The sequence below is a fragment of the Lutjanus erythropterus genome, chromosome 5 (genome assembly GCF_056507025.1).
Source record: "Lutjanus erythropterus isolate fLutEry1 chromosome 5, fLutEry1.hap2, whole genome shotgun sequence".
Taxonomy (NCBI): domain Eukaryota; kingdom Metazoa; phylum Chordata; class Actinopteri; order Lutjaniformes; family Lutjanidae; genus Lutjanus; species Lutjanus erythropterus.
In genome coordinates this window covers 25,939,747-25,962,148 of record NC_139321.1, presented here as the reverse complement: position 1 = coordinate 25,962,148, position 22,402 = coordinate 25,939,747, and the positions used below count along the sequence as shown (strand labels likewise).

Here is a 22,402-nt window from a genome sequence, read left to right as displayed (position 1 = left end):
AAACACAGTGTAAATTCTGCTGCTAAGTGTCTCTCTTACAGTAAAACAATAACAAAATACATAGTTGGGATAATGTTTCTATCTTGTGAGGAGTCCTTGGCTGAGGAAAAATTGAGAATCTCTGCTATGTAGTGGAGTAAAAGTACAATATTTATGCCTGTGATGTAAGGGAGTAGAAGTATAAAGTATAGCATAAAAAAGACAGATTTGTACTCAAGTACAATACTCGAGAAAATGCACTTAGTTACATTCCACCCCTGGTTATCTGGTGTTATTTATAAAGACTTTGCCTCAAGGGGTATAGAGGCTTCTGGGTATTTGGACAGAAGAAAATGGTACCAGAGGACAAATCTGAGAGAGAAAAATGACTCAGAGGTAGTTAAAACATTATGAAGTTGTTAAATAAACAGGTGGCAGGTGAGCTGATAAAAGGAGGCGTGTAAGCACATTTGGTAGTGGCACATTAATTCTGTCTCATGTAGTTTAGCAGAGATGTACACAATACAAGCCCCACGCTAATTCATTGTTTTATGCTTCAGACAGGCAAGTGCATTCAAATCATGCAGGTAAACCTGTTGTTCTGCTGTCCGTCTGGCACGGAAGGTGAGTGTTTGTAGGAGGGGCATGTAATGAATTATGCCTTCAGCTGTGTAGGTTTAGGTTGCTGCCTCTGTAGTCAGGGCTCACTTGCTGCCGGGGAACCTGGGTAACATGTGAGGGCGATGGGCCATGGGACTCCTGATAATATGAACTGGGCTGGACTACTGCAGGTCAGTGAGTCAGAAGTAGTGCACAGATTATCCATTCTGCTAGTGTCTAATTACTGTCTGAGTGTTTCTGGTTGAGGGAAAGGGTTTAACTGGAATGTTATTCTTATAGTTTGCCATTTTGAAGAGCTATATATGCTCTGAATGTGTGATACAGCATTTGGAGTTTTTAGGTCATGTGAAAAATGATACACATTCAGAGGCTCTTAAAGAGCAAAAGGAAACTGTTAAATACAAATTAAAAAATGCTCAAATATATTCATTTAGGAATTTTGTTTTAATGGGAAATACATGCTTTGTTATTTGCTTTGAGTGTGTGTTATTTGTGCGTGAGAGTAACTAGTTGTGGATAAGTGAGGGGCATCACATTACTTGCATTGTGCAGTTGCTTGCTTTTAAAGGAGCTCACTGAGGCATGAAGTTTAAACCTTGTCACCAGGGAAAATCTCTCTACTCTTGTCAGTTTCAAGTGCAACAAAAAAGACTGTCAAATCATAGCTGAAATCAAAAACACTGGTGCTTTTTAAAGTTTTCACACTTTTGTTTCTTCTCCTGTCAGAGTCTGCTGGTTGTGGCCCATCTCCGGCAGATCATATGTGAGACTGTCTGGTTTTCTATCCCTGAGGAAGGGGAGCCTGGTATTCTGGCCGGGTCACTTAGTAAACACTTTCCACCTCCGTACCAGCTCCTGACCCAGGAGTATTTGTGGATGGACAAAAACACAGGGAATTTCTACACTACTGAGCAAAAGATGGATCGCGAGGCCCTCTGCCCCGAGGAGACAAAAGCCGAGGAATGCATTATTCTACACAATGCTGTCGTGGGGCCCTCGGGAGACCTTATACAGTTTCCTGTGATCATAGAAGACATCAATGACAATGCACCTCATTTCGAAAACGACGAAATACACCTGAGGGTGTCTGAGGATGTGACTGTCGGGACCAGTTTCTTACTGGATGACCAGGCTCAAGACAGGGACAGCGGACAAAACGGCGAGCTGCATTACCACCTAGAAGTCTCTGATGGAGTTTTCGGTTTAAAAGTGGAGGGAGACGGGCCTGTCATCATGCTTGTGTTGCAAACAGCTCTTGATAGAGAGACTCGGGAGCTGTATCAGATGGTGCTGGTGGCCACTGATGGCGGCTCAGAACCTTTAAGTGCTACTGCAACTGTAATAGTCACAGTGACAGATGTTAATGACAACTGTCCAAGCTTTAGCTCTGACAGCCCCAGCAGTGTCACCATCCCTGGAGATGCCCCGAAGAACACGCTGGTTGCTCAGGTCAGAGCCACAGACCTAGATTCTGGCCCAAATGCTGCCATCGTTTACTCCCTCAGTCCCAAAGTCTCGGAGCGGGCCAAGGAGCTCTTTAGTCTCGACAGCCTCACTGGGTACATCAGACTAACCCAGGACCTCCGGAGTGACAACTCAGAGGAGCTGCTGTTAAAAGTGTTAGCTAGCGGCCATCACTGCCCCCCAGCAGACACTCAGGTAACCGTATCCGTGCTCCCAAAGGCAAACCAAGAGCTGACGATCAAGATCGGGTTCATAGCAGAGCATCAAAACCAGACGATGGTGTTACCAGAGAACCAGCCCCCCACCGTCTTAGCTGTTTTAGAGCTCGAGGGTGACAGCAGCTTGAAAGGCTCAGCTCTTGCCATCGAGAGCAAAGTGCCTTTCACTTTAAGCCCACAGAATGGCAAATATCTGCTTTCCACATCAAAGCCCCTAGACTATGAAACGAAAAGTGAACATCATATATCTGTGGTAGTGCACGGTAGATCAGCCAATGGGACTGTGATCACTCCTTCCAGGCGTGTGATCAGGGTGATGGTGGCAGATGTCAACGATAATGCTCCACGTTTCCTCCAGTCTCACTATAAGCTAGAGGTGGAAGAAAACAACCATCCAGGCATGCCACTGCTGCATGTCTCAGCTTCAGACGCAGACAGCGGGTACAACAGCAGGGTGACCTACAGGCTGGACAAACACACATCTAACATCTTTAACATTGACCCCACGACAGGTCAACTGTCTGCATCAGCCTCTCTGGATAGGGAACAGCAGGGCGCATACACACTCACTGTGTTTGCACGAGATAGCGGCTCCCCTCCCTTGGAGTCCGTGGCCACAGTATCCATTCGTGTTCTGGACCAGAATGACAATGCACCTGTTTTTCTAACCCCTCACTTCATCTTTTTCATCCCTGAAAATGTACCAAAATTCACCCAGGTAGGGGGTATCAGGGTGACAGACCCAGACGAAGGGGAGAATGGGAACACAGAGTTGCATGTTGTAAACAGCAGTGGACCTTTTGTTGTGGATAACACCCAGGGGATGCTGCGCACCACCACCAACTTGGACCGCGAGACAGAGGATCGTTATGAACTCTATCTGTTGGCCAGTGATCATGGCCACCCACTCACTTTGACGTCCACTGCCAGGGTAACCATCTTTGTGGAGGACATCAGTGACAACCAGCCAAAAGTGATCCTTCCCAGCAGCAACTCTTCATGCCTGACTGTCTCTCCAGAAACCATTGCAGGCACCATGATAACAAAGATCTATGCCATCGACAAGGACTCAGGCCTGAACTCAGAGATTACATACACTGCCGTGGCACCAGAGCTGGTACTAAACAGCAGCCCCTTCCGGGTGGATTCAAGGTCGGGGAACATCACTGTAGCTCAGCAACTTCTACATAAGGACCTGGGAATGCACCACCTGTTCATTGTGGTCAGAGATGGGGGGAAACCAGCTCCACTTTACACCACTGTCTGGGTTAATCTGCTGGTCAGTGAGACCACAGAGCCCTGCCATTTGGACAAGGCACCCACCTGGACAGGGACACCTAACTTGCTTCAAACTCCCTCGAAGGCCCCCATCTGTGAGGTGGAGGACACCAGATCTGCTCAGCTGATACTGTTAGTCGGCCTCTGCATGATGCTGGTGTCTGTAGGTTTGCTTGTGGGGACAGCCGTGTTATACCTGAAACAGAGGAGAAGTCTGCAGCAGAGCAAGAGGGGGCATGACGAGGAGAACGAGATTCCACTCAGGCTTAAAGACAAATATTACTCTGATGACTAACAGAATAAATCCTCACTCGTGCTGTGTCAAGGATGAAATCAGCCTGTGAATTAAAGATATTCTGAATATTTGTCAAAGGCTTCTTGCATTTTAATGACCAAATTTGTCGAATTATTCTGATAGTGTGTTCAAACACATGTCAACATCAAAACTGCACAATTCTGTGGAATACAGTTGATCCATTTTCTGATAAGGACCCTGTAAATTACCTGGAAGCATATAAACAGTGATCTGATAAGTGAAGTATTTGGTGTTACCAGCAGAGACTTCCTCCTTGTGCATCAAAGATGTGTGACTGTAATGATACAGGTGACATGGAGCAGTGGTTCCCAATCTTTTTTCTTCAGGCAGCCATTTTCTATCATTTAGTAAACTGATGACCCCTAAGTGACATTTTTTAATGGATATTTCATATCAATGCATAACAATAACAGCACAGATCAGAACTGTGCAATTAAACCAAATAGAGAACGCTAAAACTGCAGGAGACGGAAAACAAGTGATTTGAATGAATTCTGAGCAGATTATGTCCTATGAATATTGCATGTGAGATGAGTTTTCATGATATTTTAGGACCTTTTTTATATAATCCTGTCTGTATTATGTAGTTTTTACATTTTTTTTTTAACAATCATACATACTTAATGCTCTTATTTTTGACACTTGGCCATTGTTCTATTGGATTTTTGGCTGTTTAAAGGGCATAATTTTCTATCCTTTCAGATTTTCTCTCTCTCTCAAATTTACATCTTAAAGGATATGAATGTCATATATATACAGCACTAAAAATGGTCATTAAAGTGGTCATTTTAGACCATGATATGTCACAGATTAAGGAAACACAAGAAGTTGAAATACTGGTTTCTCTAATGTTCATGTTCATATTAATGCCAAATGTTTGCGGAATGAGTAAGTGTCTGTTTATGAGTTTAAGAAAGCACTGATTGTCTTTTAGAAGGAGCAGGGTTTGTAATGGTTAAATTGAACAATATGTTAATAGAGTTTGACAGACAGTACAGTAGAAAATTATTGATCTCCAGGGGGTATATTTATGGCGCTGTGGGCGATGGGTTTTCAGGATAACGGGCTTAGCTTTACATTGACAGACAACTGACAGTTATAAACATCTAATGAACTTAGAGTGTAGGACTCACTGATTGTTACTGTCCAGTTACAGTGTTTCACCCCATGTACAGTGTCCCTGCAGCCTGCAGGCAACCAGTGCTGAGTTTGGAGTCTAGGAAGGAGGAGGTGGGGTTAAATAACTCGCTTTAAGCATAGATTGTATATTAAATGGGGACTGAACCCATTTAATATATTGTCTATGGCTCAAACTCGCTATTTGGACTGCAGGACTAATTTTTGAGTGCTAGGGACATATTTCTCCTTTAAATAATAACTGAACTTTAAAAGTAATTGTATATATTGTAATTGTACTGTATATATATATTTTTAAAGGTTTTCTTTCACCCTTTAAAATCAAAAAGGCCGTGTGACCCTTCTGAAGCTTTGGCAATCCATAGTCGGGGTCAGGACCCCCAGGTTGGGAACCAGTGACAGAGCATATGACAGAAAGGCATTGCTAAAATACTAGTATTAGAGTCATGTTTAGGGATTATTCTCCATGACCCCTACAGCAACAAGGAGACTGAGGTAATGGTCTGATTAAGTTGATTGGGCCTTTCTCAGATTTCCTATTCTCACTGATGGGGAGTCTAAAGTATTTAGACACACAAAAGGGTTTAATGTTCCTCCAGCGGGAAGGTGATGAAAGTCTCTCAAGAAGCAGGTCTGAGACAACCATGGGAGGCAGACTGCAGCTGCGGACAGGTGAGAGGCGGCAGGGGGAAGGCACACCACCATCTCAAGTCACTGCCTCACACCTGTTACCTGATAGCACGGCTTTTTCTCACCCACAGTGTTGGATTGCACCCAAAAAAGCAGAGAACCTACTGTACTGCACCCACTAACCCACCAGGCTCATTGTTTTGATGACAGATGTTTGGAGTGAAATCACACTGTGTTCAAAAGAAATCTTTACAAAAGCCAGTTGCTCTCATGTGTTACTGATACATTTGTATGCTGGGGAACAATTGAGATATCAAACCAGGTTAAGTGATGCATAAAGTATGAATGAGTCAGGGTAAAATGTGTTTACAAATCTGTGAACAGGCAATTACACAAAGAGGGCAGGCTAATTGTTTTAGCGTTTTTTAATCTTTACGGTATCATAAACTATTGAGCGATCCTTTCAAGATACACCTGTGTTAGAGAGAAGGAGGAGAGCCAGCGAGTCAGAGCCTGTACAAACACTGTGTACAACAACCTGGTTAGTGGAGAACGGAGCTTGTATAACATGACTGGTGTTTCTCTGAGGATTTCTGAGCTAGCAGCTCAAAAATAAATAATCTAATAGGGTTGTACTGTGAGACTAACTACATTAGCTGAGAGGAAATAAAGAGCTCCATAACAGAATTATGAATTAAAAGCATTTTTACATGAGGACCTTACATAAAAGAATTATATGGATAATTCCTTATGTAAAGATGCTTCTTTAATTTGTAATTGTCAAATTCTATTAGATTAAAATGTACAAATTAGCGCAAAGAGACATTTTCGACCTGGTTTACAAAATGTGGATGTCATTCTTAGAGAGTGGGGCTTCAGAGCATCAAGATATGCTTCATGAGCAAGGTTGTTATAGTTAACAAAAACTAAACGAAGGACTAAAACTAGGTGTGAACAAATATTTGAGTGAACTGAAATATAAAAAAATAGACTTTAGAAAAAAGTGAGTAGAAACAAAAAAATACAATAAAAATACAAAGGAAATGTCAATTTGGTCAAATTCGTCAACACAACAGAAAGAGGCATTGGTGAATATGTTTATGGCATGTCTGCATGACTGTGAGTCAACTGCCTTCACAAAGTGTTGTGTTTGTATTGTGTATTGTAATGCCTATTCATGCCCCTAACAAATACCCTCATATAGTAAAAAAAAACTGACTTTGAAACTAATAAAAACTAAGCTAAAAGTAAATTTTGTAATGAATAAAAACTAAACTGAAATTAGTAATCCCAGTCTGGAAACAGATTGAAATTCCCAGGTTAAAAAGTAGTAGTTTTTAGTGTATTAGAAATACAGTTTCAGAAAATAAAAGCATTACAAGTATACTTGTACATTTTTATTTAATTTAAAGTACATTTAAAGTGTAGGCTACTTTTAAAAAGTGCATGTCAAAATAGATGTCATTAAGTTGCACCTCAGTGAACTAAAAAATATATGTACTAATTCTGCAATACTTAAAGTGGTATTTCAATTAACTTTATTGTATGATTATTGTAACTCTATATTAGAGTACGTTTAAGAATTACACTAATACTTGGTAAGTTTGTTTACTTTTTGAAAGTATTATTTTTAAGTCCTTTGTATACACTAATATATGCTTTAATAAGGCATACACATACATACTTACTGACATACACAAGATAGATAGATAGACAGATAGACAGATAGATAGACAGATAGATAGATAGATAGATAGATAGATAGATAGATAGATAGATAGATAGATAGATAGATAGATAGATAGATAGATAGATAGATAGATAAAATTGGCATTTCTCTGAAAAAGAATACTATTGTGGGATAAACTCTCAGTGTGCTTGCAACTGTACACATGCTGTGGCAGGAGAAAGCCTGCCATCTACTGGGCAAACTCGAAGTCAGATCCGGCTCTTTATTTCTGGTATTTGGCCAGAGGGTGGAGATGAATCAGAGGACAGTCTCTCACTCCACCACAGTCAGGTCGCTCGAGATCAGTGATGTTTCCCTGCTGCATGCTGCTCTGCGCTGCTCCTCTCACAGCACATCTCATTTTAATCTATTTTTTTTCTCTCAAGCTGAACATTTGATAGTGGGTCACGGGGTTGCGTGAGCTGACATGGACAATGAAACCAGCTGGCACCAACCCAAATACCCAGTGGATTATTTCTGAGATACACATCAGGGGTTTTATGATCACAAATGACATAACAATTCTGTCCAATTATAATACTAGTGATGATTTCTTATCAAAGAAAACACCCATCATTGGCCCTCAACTATCCAACTTAAAAGGCCCTATATGACTTTATCAAATGTTGTGTTATCCACACATTCATGGTCTGTGAACGCCTCTTTAAGCTTGCTTTTAGAGGCATATTCCAGGATTTAATGGATACGTATGAAAGATAAATTATAAAGCTCATGTGATATCAGATCTTTCATGCTCAGTCCTGTATCTCAAACACTGCAGTCAACAGATAGTATCTAACAGTTTCCTAAAGGGAAAATCTGGCACTTTTCATGTGGATGTCCAGTCTTTGTTGATGGTAAATGTAGTCAGTTGAAGCAAAGCATATGAAGCTCAATACATGCTATATTGACCAAGAAGGATGAGTTCTGCTGCTGCAAAATCTTCCTGCATCAGTGACGTCGCTGGATGCAAGGAAGAACAACAGATTCTATCAGAAAGAAAGATCGATTTGTTTTAACTTTAAAAAGTTAGTATCCAAGAAAGAAGAAACTTGAAAAGACAAGTCGAGGTAATTTTGTAATGATTCAAAACACATGAATTTTCTTGTCAAATAAACTGGATATTATCTCAGTTGTACTTGAGAAACCATGTTCAATAAGCTTAAGATATTAAGATGAACAAACAACTCTTCAGTCATGGTGACAAACATAAACATTTTTTCCCTTTGTTCTTGCGTAGGCACAAAGACATTAAACTGCTCCCAGTTATTTAATTACATTTTAAGTGTAAGGAGGTAAGAACTGATTTTAATACCGAACTTCATCATGGTTTTCATTTTTTTATTACTTATTGTGAAAACAAACAGACTCATCTTAAAGTGTATCAAGACTTAGAGACTTATCTTAAATACTTAAGTCTTCAACATGTATATTTTCTTCAAACTATAAAAAAGTTGGTCTCAGGCGACTTTTCACTTTTAAACAATGCACGCTAGTTCTGCTAGATTCTGTTCATGTTTTTTTACTGACTTATTTTAATAGTTCATTGAAGTGTACACACATTTCAAGTAAAAAGATATCAGGTTAAATAAACTGTTTATAAGTTCTAAGTGTTCTGAAAATAAATACTAGAATTTTTAGGTCTAATTACCTTGAAAAAATGAAACTTTTATATTTAGGGTTATGAAAAGTTGATTCCACCAAATTCCTATATGATTTTTATAGTGAAGAACTACAGCCTGTTTCAGCCTGGATTTCTAGTTTCTGCCTCTAGGCAGCCAGGGGACGTCCTAGATATTTTGTCACCTAATGATCAAGGTAATTGGCCATCAAGGTAATAGCTGTAGGCTAGGATGGTGATACACAGCAACACTGACGTGAGCAACTCTTATCTGCAGTGCATCCTGGTATTTGTAGGCACTGCTGGTGTGGCTCCACAAGCAGAAGAACTCAGATTTCTCAATATAGCACACACTGAAGAACTTATTGGTTTAATTGACCCTTCCTAAGTGCTAGGCCAGAGTTTATCAAATCCATTACACCATGCACCACCTCAGAAAATGTAAGGCTCCCCAAGTACAACTATTATTTATGACCAGTGTAAAAATACAGTAGCATAAGCCTATCATATTCAGCCACAGACAGTATAAATATTTTCATTTGAAATTCTCTGGTATTTGATTTTATGTTTCTAAATTAATTTATTTCATTTTTAAAACTTGAGGAGACTCCTCAGTCCACCACCAGACGGAACTCAAGTACCAGAAGTGATACTAGTATCATAATTTGAGAAACTAGCTTGTCTATGTTGAAAAGAAATCTTTAGTTAGCTAATGTTAGCCAAGTACTAACTAGTTAGTTAGCTAGTTAGCTAAGCTACATCAACTTTTAGCTAGCTTGTTAGCTGTTATATTGTGACTATATGTTGTCTTTTCAGGACCCCCAGTGACATCTTTACCAGTTCAAAATGTGTTTTTCGTTTCAACATAGATTAGCCTGGCATATAACATAGCTAAATAGGATATAGGAAAGGAGAAAATTGACTGGGGTTCTGATACATTATAACAAACTAAATAATGAATGGTGCCCATTCAGTGCAGGAAAGCTTCTCACCTAGCACATAAGTTGAAAAAGTTTTCTACCCTCTGGGTTTATTTCCTGGTTTCGTGGCCCACTGAGTTTTCTCAGTAGTCTTTCCCTCCTTCTCCCACCCACGAGTTCCCACACAGCCCCTAGACTTTGTGATGATGTTTCAGATTTTTAAATGGCTTTTTTAAGCTTAATCAGAGTTTTACAAATATAAAAACTCCATGGATCCAAAAGTCATGACAGAAAGAGTCAGAACTGTCCTTGTTTGCAGTTTAAGGTGTCCTATCGACAGTTTTACAGATACCTCTTTTATAATGATGGCTTATGAGGGAAAGTGCTTTTTGGACCAGTGAGAAATCGTTTGCTCCAATACCGTGAGTGTCCACTGGGGAAAAATCGGCTGTAGTGCTGAGAGGCAATGCCCTGTCTAATTCTCTTTTAAGTAAAGGTATCAAGCTTGCTCAGCTGTTACTGGAGCACCGAGCAAAAAGGGGCGAAGGTCAGTTGACTACATTTACCTTCAACACTGACTGGACATCTGCATGAAAAGTGCCAAATTTCCCTTTAAGTCTGGTGAACATAATCCACAGGCTCATGTTGATGGTGTAATTTCAGACAAATCACATTCCCAGTCCAAGAGCAGGCAGCATCTCATCATTCCCATCTACTATCTGCATGATTCATGAGCCGTTTCTCATTTGCTTTTTTATTTATCAGGCTGAAAATGTTGCCACGGGCTTTAAAAACAAAAGGCCTTGGCGATCCAGGGACTGCATGCCCTGGAGTTAGGATATCCAAATCACAGAAGAGGAAAAGTTAGCTTCGTCCATGGACAAACAACTTTCCCTGTTCTGTATTTGCATAAGGGGTTGCAAGATGCGGTCTCTCTCTATATATATGCAAATATACGTCAACAATGAACTAAGGAAATTTCTGCAAGTGTAAAAACCTTGACCTCCTCATTATTCTCCGCCTTGAAGTTCATTGAAAAGCGACATTGTTTCTTTAAGATTTCACTCGCAGTCATCGGCGGCTCTGTCCATTGTTGGAGGGAACAGAAAGCGAGTTGAGATTGATATACGGGGGCCGAAGACAAGTGGCGCATATCATCAGCGGACCAGCTGCAGTGCAGGCAGCAGCAGTAGCCAACAAGACCTGAACGCATCCTTCCAGACATGGGTAAGAAAAACTCCTCCAGCCGCTGGAACCGACCTCTATTAGCTTTTAGCAGATAGAATACTTCACATTATCCAATCTGCATTTGGTTTGATGCGATTGCACGCTGATATGAATGGGACTGTGAGAGAGGGCATCACAAGTTATTAAGTTTTTTGTCAGCTTAGAGGTCGGCTACTCACCGGCTGATGCTCCACTGATATTATGAGATTTATTTCATGCTTGAGATGGCAGGACTACTTTCAGAGGAGCCTTGTCGCATTTGCTTTCGGTCGCAATCTTTCTCAATTTTTAAAGAGCCGAACTTGGCCTCAGCTTTGCATTTTTTTTTCTTACGCCAAAACGAAGCCTGTATGTTCGTTTGAGTCACAATGGAGAAACACTGTGAGCAGCTGAGCTCTGTGTTCAGGCTGCTGCTGATGTCATTAATTAGTTAATTGGTACACGGTGTGTCTGTAGGCATGCAGAGTGTTTGTTAGACTGTATGATGTTTAAATGTTGTTACATTTTCTGCTGGTACAATTCATTGTGCACCTAAAAATATGTGTGCACTGTAAAACAAAAAAAAAGTTGAGAAAACTCAAAATTTCAAAGTCTTTACTTTAGTTTTGAAATAAAAAAGTTTTGCCCTCTTTTGCTGAGATATTTTACCTGTCGAGTTTTAGAAACAAAAAAATGTATTTCAGAAATTGTTGTGTAAACTTATTAAAGTGAATAATGGTTAATAATTTAGTATTTTCAGTTGCAAACACTACATTTTTAAGCATCCACATAATGACAAATCATGTTCACAGCTCACTGTAAATATTTTTTTGAATATACAATTTTGGTGGTTTCTAAAAACCCAAAGAATCAAGCCTTCCAAAAAAGAAAGGTTAATTATTTCAACAAAGGATTATAGGTCAGCAAAACTTGTTTTAGTTTATTTCAAAACTCATTTGAGTTTGACTTAAAGCCATAATATATAACATTTCCATATCAAAATCACTAAAAATGCTAGACGTGTATATTTTGTTGAGTTGTGTGCTTACATTATCACAGTATTTCCAGTCCAAAGGCAGAAATCAATATTTTATTCAAGGTAATGGTGTGTTTTCTGCAAGCTGTTGCTAGCTAGTTGCTAGTTGCTATAACATCAGAGGGAAAAAAGATGTATTTGATATGAAAGTTGATGAATGTGACAAACTAATATGAACAAAACTTCATAAAATAAATTCTAAATTTAAATGTTGTGCATACATTACCTTATCCAGAACATGATTTCTACCTGAGTCATGTCAGATAGATCTTCATCAGCTGTGATGACTGTTTAAAAGTGAAAATAACTCAAATAATCCCACAACACTTCACAATGTTATCAAACTGTCTTTTATTATTGTTTTAATGTGAAAGAGACCCTTGGCAGCAAAATCTATATATTGTGCATTTAAGTTTTGAAATAAAAATGTTTTGCTGACCTATAATACTTGCTTGAGATATTTTACTTTTTGTCTTAGAAAAACTTATATCTTTGAATTATAGAAACAAAAAATGTATTTTAAAAAATGTGGAGAAAGTGAATAATGGTTTATACTTGAGTATTTTCAGTTGCAGCCATTTAATTATCAAGCATTTAAACAATGATAAATCGGTTCACAGCTCACAACAAGTGAACAATTTTTGAAATACAGATTTTTTTTATTGGTTTCTAACTCAGATTCAAGTAAAGTAGAAAAGTAAAGTATCTCAACAAAGGCTTTTATGTCAGAAAAATCTTTCGTTAAGTTCATTTCAAAACTAATTTGACTCTGATTTAAACATACAATATATAAGTTTTCCTGCTGTGGGGTCTCTCTCATTAATGACTCAATGGCTGCAAAAGACATAGTGAGGACATTGTCAAGCAATGTAGAATCATGGGAGTTGTTGTCTCCAATTTTAATCAACCACCATAACTGATGAAAATCTATTTGACAACACCCAGGCAGAAATCATGTTCATGGAAGAGTAATATTACACTTTTATTCACATCACGTTCCTTCCTCACTGTCTGGCATATCCAGTGTATCCTGTGTTTTCCTGGAAGTTGTATCAACTAGCTGGCAACAGCTAGCAGGAAACACAGTGTTACCTTGAATAAATTACAGATTTCTCTGTGTTTGAGCATTGTTGGAAAAATTTGGGATTACGTAGCTCAACAAAATATACAATATATGCATTTAATGCAGAAATGTCACATAATATGGCTTGAAACCCAAAAATTCAGCAGATAATTCCCTTGAAATGAGTTTTCTCAATTTTTAAAAAAATAATTGCATTAATATAACAATACTGAAAAATGTGTCTGTTGTTTACTACTTTTTGAGTTTATCTTTTTAAGTGGAGATAGTGAATTTGTCTGTCTCTCACTCTCCCCCAAACGCACTCACACTCACACACACAGCCGTGTAGACATGTTCGATTAAAGAGCTATCTCTTCCTCCCTCCTGCCATCTGTGTTTACTGTAATGGTACCAACCACACTCTGTCTGCATCCATTGTGCATGTCTGTGTGGCTGCACGCATGCAAGCGTGTAATGGCGCACATGCACACAGTTGCATTGTTTGTTTATAGATCTGCTTCTTCATCCTCTTCCAGCACAGACAGCTCCCCACTATTGCTTTCTTGTTCCTGTGTCTCCCCAGAAGGAAGTCTATGAGTGTGTGCATGTGTGCGCCTGTGTGTGTCAAGCATAGAGGTGCCTCTGGTCTTTGTTTGCTTGACATTGGTGGCCCTTGTACCCCCATGATGCTGCAGGACAAAGACTGTTGTCTCTGTAGTCACAAAAGCAGCCTCTTTCTCTCTTGCACTTTGTCTCTCCTCTCCGTCCTCCCCCTTTTCTCACACTCCCCATGCTGGCTGGTGAATGGAGTCAGGGTGCGAGCTGGGGTCAGAGCAGACGCATCCCCATGCCCTTGGCCCTTGGCATCCATTCAAACAGCACATGACTATTAGGCAGAACACACAGCTTTACCGAGGGAGCAAAAGTGCTTGCAGCTGCTGCTCGATTCGTAGTGACAAAGTAACATGAGTCTTTAAAAGTTGGGTCAGAAAAAAAAATGCAGATAGCTTCAGTTTTATGTAATCAGGTTTTGAGATATCTATTTGTCTGTCTCCACACCAGTTCAATGGAATTCACGTCACGTCCACTCCATTAAAACAAAAGAAGTTCCTGCTACTCTCCTTTCTCTGTACACTTTTTTCATGAGAACTACTTTCTATCTGATACCATCATAAAATGCTTCTGATGCTATCAGAAATGCTCATATCAGCGGGTTTGTGAGTTTAAGCACCAATCTGATGTGTAATCTGTTAAACCTGAAATGGGACCCTGCTGCAGCGCCCCATACAACATGTTTTCTCCAGGATGGTGAAGTCTGTTTTATGGCTTTCATTCTCTCTTTTTTATAACAAATGTGAGCAATCATATCACATCCATACAGGGTTAGTGGCATAGGTTTAGTAGCTGTTAAAAAATTGCAAATGTATATACATTTTTTACACACTTGTTGGATCAGTACTTGTTGTTGGCTGCTATACAAAGTTCAGATATCGGAATTGAGATGGAAAAAAGGTATCTGAACATCTTTAAAACTATTGACAGCAAGTTCTGTGAATTATTCAGCATCTGAGGCGAGAAACTGAAAGTTTTTAGTAATACTGCACTTACTGTTCTCAGAAAATTAAATCCCCAACAATTTTGATGATCAATTCATAACATTGGTTAATTATTAAGCAGTGTGAGGATTTGTTGATCGTATCTGATTTATATCATCAAATGGCCTGGCCTTGACAAACTGTGGTAGACATTTGGTTACTCTTTATGGACATTTTTAGACCTCAAAACCAGAGAATATACAACCAAAACTACTAGGGCACTAGGTCTCTGCGAAGATCAATAGTCCAGTCTACGCTGATGCGCAGACATTACTTATTTCTTACATGCCTACTGAATTTGTCGCTACAGTGTTATGTGAGATGGCTCTAATGTTTTGCTGTGTGTAGTTACATCACACTATTCACTTTAATTATCATGTGCAACAAATTCAGTTCATTTTCCAATAGACAATATGTTAACAAAAGTGAAAACTAATTTGTGTATCCACTCTGTGAATCAGATCTGCTCCAAAATTTAATGAGTTATTCCTTGGCCCATGCTACACCCTTCCGCCATGTTTCATGAAAATTGGGCCGGTAATTTTTCCATAATCCTGCTGACAAACAAACAAACAAACTGAAAACATAACCTCCTTTGGTGAAGGTACATGAAATCTGTATGGCCTCCGTTAGAGTTAAGTAAGCAAATGTGTGTGTGTGTTTTTTTTTAAATAATTTGGTTGAACTGACCCTTCGCAGGTGGCAGCACATGTCGACATTAACTTAACTAAATGGAAAGACAACAAAGCAACATGCATGCAACTGTGCATAATTTGTTCCTCTGTGCTGTCTGTCATATTGCATCAGTTAATTATGTGCCCTGACTTTCATGGTGCTGCGTCTCAACTAACAGGTTGCTATGACTGCTGTATGCGCTGTTTGGGCGGTGTGCCATACTGCTCCCTGGTTGCCACACTGCTCTGCTTCTCTGGCATCGCCCTCTTCTGTGGTTGTGGGCACCAGGCGCTCACAGAGACAGAGAGACTCATCGAGACATACTTTGCCCGTAACCTTCAGGACTACATCACCCTCGCCTACATGTGAGTGGTAAATTTAAGCATTTCCATCATTAGAGTGAGATCTTTTTAACCCAGCCATGGGATTTGTCTGGATTCATAAGGTTTAGGTTCTTTGTAACCCTGAATTTTGACTGTTTTCTTTCCCATTTTCTCCTTCTTCTCAGCATCCAATATTTCCAGTATGTCATCTACGGTTTGGCCTCCTTTTTCTTCCTCTACTGCATCGTGCTGTTGGCTGAGGGCTTCTACACCACGAGCGCTGCCAAGCAAACCTTTGGAGAGTTCAGGAGCACCATGTGTGGCCGCTGCCTCAGCTCCTCGGTGAGAGGGCCCAGAGTGGGACAAGTAAAGGGGATTGGAGAGATTGGATGGGATTAATACACATATCACTCCCTGGTGGGTGCTGAGCCGAAAATCTTAAAGCTGCTAAAAACCTTTGGGGACATGCAAAGATAAGCATACAGTGTGTGTTTGAGCGGTGGGGGGAAGAAAAAGCTGAGTGGTTGGAAGACAAGGAGGAGAACAGAGAGTGAGATAATAAGTAAAGCTAATCAGAAATGGAGTAAATGTGGTCACTAAGTGAGTCACTGCTCATAAAAACACTCTCTTAGATTACTTACTATGTGCACCAGCTTATTATGATGATGCACTGTAATGTTTATTTTGCTTCCTCTTTATACAGTTTATAGTGGTGACGTATGTACTGGCTGTGCTGTGGCTGTTGGTATTTGCCTTTTCGGCCCTGCCCGTTTACTTCTTCTACAACATGGACGCCACCTGCCACACCATCGATGTTCTGACTGAGACCCCAGCGAGCATCAACCAGCTCTGTGTTGATGCAAGGCAATATGGTAACAAGACATGTGTTAATATAACCTATTAGCCTGGTGATATTCTGTTTTCCTTATTGCTAACAAATCTCATGACAAGACCAAAACCAACAATGATTTTTTTTCCTACTAGATGCTTGTGTAACCTTATGCTGCATTCCTGTGTTCCTTGAATGGTACCATTTCCTGAGTTGGGAAGTCATTCTACCATTTTCGGTGTGTTCTTGAGGTTTTAGGTCGTAACGTGGAAAGAGCATGGACGCTGCATCAGTACATTCCCTCAAACCACTGAAATATTGCTTTATTTTGACTTGTTGTCAGGGTTAATGCTAATAAACCTCATGGTAGTGCCAGAGGAAAAGGCAGAATTACCAAAGTCATTAGGATTCATCCTCTGAGGTCCATCAATGGCTGTACAACATTTTGCCAATAGACCTTTTTCACAGCAGCCATTTTGACATGAAACAGTTGCGTAAACACAGGTATTACCAATGATACTAATTAAAGTTCTGTTCCATTCAGGTCAAACTGGGCTAAATGGAATGCCACCCTAATTAGTATAATTGGTAACACCTTTGCTTACCCTACTATTTCTGTGAAAAAGGTTTATAGTTATACTATCTCACTCTGGCTTACCCGCAGACCAACATAACCATCCCTAGAGCCTCAGAGTCTGGCTAAAAACACAATGAGCCACACTGTTGCACTGAGTGACATGTTCCTTCATTACCATGAACATGGGCACTGTATGTCAATCCCACATACACTGTCCTGGGGCCTCATTACAGAAAAAGAATCTGCTTGTCCTATCTCAAGTTTCAAAGACAGGAAAAGTCCCATCTCCCCATTACGGAAGCTATTCCTAAACTCTGTCTATCTGAAGAAATACTAACTAACTGTAAACTCAATTTGTCAATCAGCACTTGTCATGTTATGCTTGTATCTGTGTTTAGAATGTACAAGAGACTGTCTGCATCCTTAACGATGGCTGTCTCACTTTACTTTAGTGGCTACCTAGCTGTTATAATGGACAAGAAGCGACAATATAATTGTGCTGCCAATACTGACAGTTATCTTTAAGGCTCTGTGACATCCTAACATAGGATTCCAGACTTAGGAAACTCTTCGTTTAGAACAGATCAGTAATGGGTAAATTCCTATCCTAATGTATAGATTTTTCCTTAAATTCAGTTGGGAAACATGTTTATATAATACCAAAAATCCTAAATGTCAGCTATGACTGAGATGAGATAGGATTGCAGACCAAGGAAGTTTCTGTAATGAGGCCCCTGATAGTGTAAATACTCAGCAGCTCATCGAATGTGTATTAATATGCGGCTGAAAATAGTCCTTCAACAAATGTGCTATTTACTCATGTTTTGGTGTTTGCTAAAAACTACAGTGCCCAGCTGTAACCAGTGGGTTTTTGCATGACACAGACAAGGTTTCTAAGTCAGAATTGCAAGTTTGGTATTGAAAACAAACTAACAGGTTGTTGATTTTGGTCTTTTCATGTTATTTGTGGACAATTACAAAAATATAGAATAAGGCAATCTTTATCCTTTGATTATCTCTTTACTTAAGAGATTGAATTAAATATAGATATTTGATTTTTAACAGGGCTCCTGCCATGGAACGCAGTGCCAGGGAAAGCCTGCGGCATAACTCTGTCCACTGTTTGCAAGACCAGAGAGGTAAATACCACGATAATAATTCAAGCTCTGCTGTCATGTTCTACAGTTTACCTGACATGAAATGAATGTGACATGTTATCGCCACATCGCCACTAATGCAAATCTCCTTCTATCAGTACCAAATGACCTATGACCTGTACATCGCTGCCTTCGCCGGTGCGGGCATCACTCTCTTGGCTCTGGTGAGTGATTATGCTTCAGCCGTGGCCAATTTGGCTGCGCTTCCACAGTGGGTTACAACAATAGTGTTATGGCTCATGTGACTAAGTGACGCTCAAAGTGTAGGCGGCGAGGCATCTCAGGCCTCCATGACTGATGACTTCTGTACTATTGCTCTCTGTTCCTCTTTCTCAGCTGACACAAACATCATAATAATGCCGTAATGTCTGGTGGTTTTCCAGCCAGGCAAATGGTGCAGCCATTAAACTGGCATGCTCCATTACAGAAGCTGTTATACGGATGGTATCTGCTATCAAATTAACACCATTAGCAGTTGATCATATTTGTTTTATTTGCAGTGTTTCAGTGTTGTGTATTTTTCTTCTTTTCACTTCTGTTCTGACACTTCCTCTCTCTGCTTGTGCTTCCATAGCTCACCTACACTGTGTCAACCACCTATAACTTTGCGGTTCTGCGGTATCTGGGGAGAAAGGGCATAGGTGCACGGTGTTAGGCTTCAGTCTGATCACAACCACCGACATGGGTTTCAAAAGGGACACCAACAACGCTCTACTTCCACATCATCTGCACAGAACCACCTGTGGTCACGGACTCCTGACAATGTCTTTATATTTTTACTTTTCTTGTTGAGAAGATTGTTCTCGGATTTTTTCTTTTTGTTGTTTTTTTTTATGTGTGTGAGGTTTGTCTGCTGTTTCAAGACGCAATAAGTCCTATTTCTGTATTTTCAATGCCGTATCACCAAAATATTGTTCTCATTGCGTACTGAGGTTAGTGTCTAAATTTCATTTCTGCTTCCTGTTGCACTCAAAACACAAATAATACACCACTAATGAATTAACATATATACGAAATAACCACCAATTTGCAACATATGTGCAGCTAGAATGCAGCTGTTGCAGAGAATAGGGATTACAGGTTACCATGGTTACCATCCCTCACATCTGGTTGCCATGGTGGCAGACAAGCACGCATTTGCAGTCTCACGCTGACCTCAGGACTTTTCTCACGGGCTGGAGAAAAGCCTCAACAATGGAGTCATGGCCATTTCTAAAAGCTAGCCAATGAGGAGACAGTCGTGGGGGCCACCTGCGCTACGAGGCTCTGCCAAGGGTTATATTACATGTCAAGGGAGGGGGTCCTCTGGACAAAGAAGGGGTTAGACCTCTCTAAAGCCTCAGTGCAGCTCTTCTGGGACAGCAACCACAGACAGAGCACCATCCACATGCTGCTCCATGACCCCCTCCACCCTGAGAATAATGGAAGCAATGGAATCAGTGAGGGGAGTGGAGGATTTGGGGTTATTTCGAATAGTTTCTTTCTGACAAAGGGACATACTTGTTTAGTTCTGATCTAGAAAGGTCTGAAATTGTTTCTCATAATTTTGAGATGGCAAAAGCACTAGGTGCTAACTTATTGAGTGACCTCATTTTATTCGACCAACAACACAGATTCCAAAAAAGTTGGGATGCCATGTAAAATGTAAATAAAAACAGACGGCAGTGATTTGCAAATCATTTGCGACCTACAGTCAGTTGAATACAGTTCACAGGCAAGATATTTAATGTTCAAACTGATAACCTTTATTGTTTTGTAAATATGCACTGAATTCTTAAGTTGACGCCTGCAGCATGCACCAAAAAAGTTGGACGGGAACAATAAAGGTTATCATTTAGAACATTAAATATCTTGTCTTTGTGCTGTGTTTGATTGAACATATGTAGGAAAGTATTTGCAAATTATTGCATTTTGTTTTTATTTAAATTCTGCAGTGTCCCTACTTTGATGGAATTGTGTTTTTAAAACACATTGTTGAGGTGTGAGTCCCCCCTGCTGTTAATGCATGACTGAGGTACTTCTATAGAGATAGGACAGCTTTGTTTTGTCTCTAATTCTTTAGGAATTTTATCGTAGTTATTGTATAACACACCTTTTTTACTTACCATAGCTGAAATTACACTGCCTTTTACACTTTGAGTATTACTAACAAGACCTTTTGCGGCTTAATAAGTAGGTTATTCTATTTGGTTGAAGCTTTACCCAGCGGTGAGTGGTGGATTTTGTGGCCGCTGGCTGTTTGATGATTATTATTTTCTTGTGTTGGTAAAATTTGATAATAAAAAGAATATTCTTTGAAGTGTTCGTGCGGAGTGCCTGTGAAAACACATGCAGTGTACGGTGTAGTGCCACCGTGCTGAACTGGCGCTCCATCCTTGGCTTCCTGCCACATCTAGGGGGCCAAGGTATTTTGTAAGGTGTTTTGTATTCTCTCCTCTGGTGTCCACAGGTGCACTGTTCCCTGCACTTGGCTGTGAACCAGGTGTATCAGAGGAAGCTGAGGCACAGGGCGAAAGAGGAGAGGAGAGGCTACGACCTGTATGGGCGGCTGCAGAGAGATAGGGGAGGGACGATGTGCTCACCGTACCCTGCAAACACGCCTGACATCTCCCGACAGAGCCTCTAGTTTTCCATGATGACCATTACAATTAAGCTGGTTATCAAAATTATACTGTTTTGTAAAGTGTTTGAATTTATTAGTACAACTTAGTAGTTCCCTTCATTATTTGTTTTCATTAAAATACAGGCTATTCTGTGTGACGATGGAAAATGGAACAAATGCAGTTGGCAACTTGTTTTTTGTTGTACTTTATTTTACAGTGCACTAATGAGACGAAACATAGTATCAAAAAACAGACAAAAAAGTAGAAATAATATGTTCTTTATTTGACAGTAAACAAATACAACTATAGCCAAATTACACCTTAAACCCAACCGTATAAGAATAAGACCAATCAAGCTGTCCTTTGTATCAAATTAGCCGTAACCTAGAAATTATGTTCTTTATTAGACAGCATTAGACCCTTATTAGTCTTTATTGGAGCGTAATTTGGGACACATTACAACAGAAATATACTGTTAACTGAAGTGTATCATTTCCCCACTATTAGACCTTTATTAGATATGTGATTTCACTTCAGTTTACAGCACAGCTCTGTCGCAATGTGTCTCTAATTACCTTGTAAGAAAGTTTAATGATGTGTTCTTTATTACCTTTATTACAATGTCTAATAAGGATCTCATACTGTCCAAAGAACATATTATTTCTAGTTTTTGTATAATTTGATACAAAGTACATCTTATTATTGTATTGTAAAATAAAGTGCAACATTTTTTTTTTCAACTGAGCCATAACCATTCAATATTTGGTTTTATTTCCTGTAATTCTCTGCATTTGACTGTGAATAGAATATATAGTTTCTGTATTTTTCCTTAAGTCAGATTTAAAAATATGTAGTTTGACAGGCAGACATGATGAAAGAAAAGTTTTTTTCTGCCCAGGTTTAATTTCACAGTTTGCGGTGCATGCTTGATATCCTTTTTAATGAAGGGGAAATAAACAGTATTCACTGTCTCCTGGGTTCCCACAAATACTTGGTCACTCAAGGACATTCAAGGTCTTGTGTGATGAAATCCAAACAAGATGCATTTGGGGTAAAAATTCAAGACCCGTGTGATTTACTCGTGATCTTGCTGACAAACAGAGTAATGCTTCATTTTAACATGGTAAATATTGGCTCTTTTTTCCCCCGATGGAGAAAATGGCTGCAGAAAGGTGGAGCGCTTAAGTATACTGATTAATTTAAGTGACCTAATTTGGTTTTAAAAATAGTTAAAGAGCTTTTGTTTCCAAACTTCAAAGTCATTTTTAAAGCCACACACTTTGATGAATTTTCAGGGCATGGGCACAAAAAACACAGACAAGATAAGAGTCTCCATTTGGTGTGTTGCATTTTTTTATTTGTAGCCAAGCACTGGAGAGTATACGCCACTTTGCCAGCATGTTGGCACACCCAGTCTCATCCTCT

General features: G+C 39.7%; 2 protein-coding genes across 3 annotated transcripts; both read left to right on the top strand.

Moving 5' to 3' along the window:
* The first annotated feature begins 675 nt into the window (after positions 1-675).
* Positions 676-4,493, top strand: pcdh20l (protocadherin 20-like). Its single transcript, XM_084718430.1, has 2 exons — positions 676-770; positions 1,327-4,493. Exons 1-2 carry the CDS (start codon positions 723-725, stop codon positions 3,853-3,855), a joined length of 2,577 nt encoding a protein of 858 aa, XP_084574556.1. The 5' UTR covers positions 676-722; the 3' UTR covers positions 3,856-4,493.
* A 6,299-nt stretch (positions 4,494-10,792) lies between these two features.
* plp1a (proteolipid protein 1a) lies at positions 10,793-21,165 on the top strand. Of its 2 annotated transcripts, none has more exons than XM_084719409.1 (7): positions 10,793-11,140; positions 15,667-15,853; positions 15,997-16,153; positions 16,515-16,683; positions 18,283-18,356; positions 18,473-18,538; positions 20,824-21,165. In XM_084719409.1, the coding sequence occupies exons 1-7, from the start codon at positions 11,137-11,139 to the stop codon at positions 20,998-21,000; spliced, it is 834 nt and encodes a 277-aa protein (XP_084575535.1). In that variant the 5' UTR covers positions 10,793-11,136; the 3' UTR covers positions 21,001-21,165. The 2 variants fall into 2 exon arrangements, with proteins under 2 accessions (XP_084575535.1, XP_084575536.1); XM_084719410.1 differs by lacking the exon at positions 20,824-21,165 and adding an exon at positions 18,949-20,419 and having other exon boundaries at positions 10,961-11,140.
* The last annotated feature ends 1,237 nt before the right edge of the window (positions 21,166-22,402 follow it).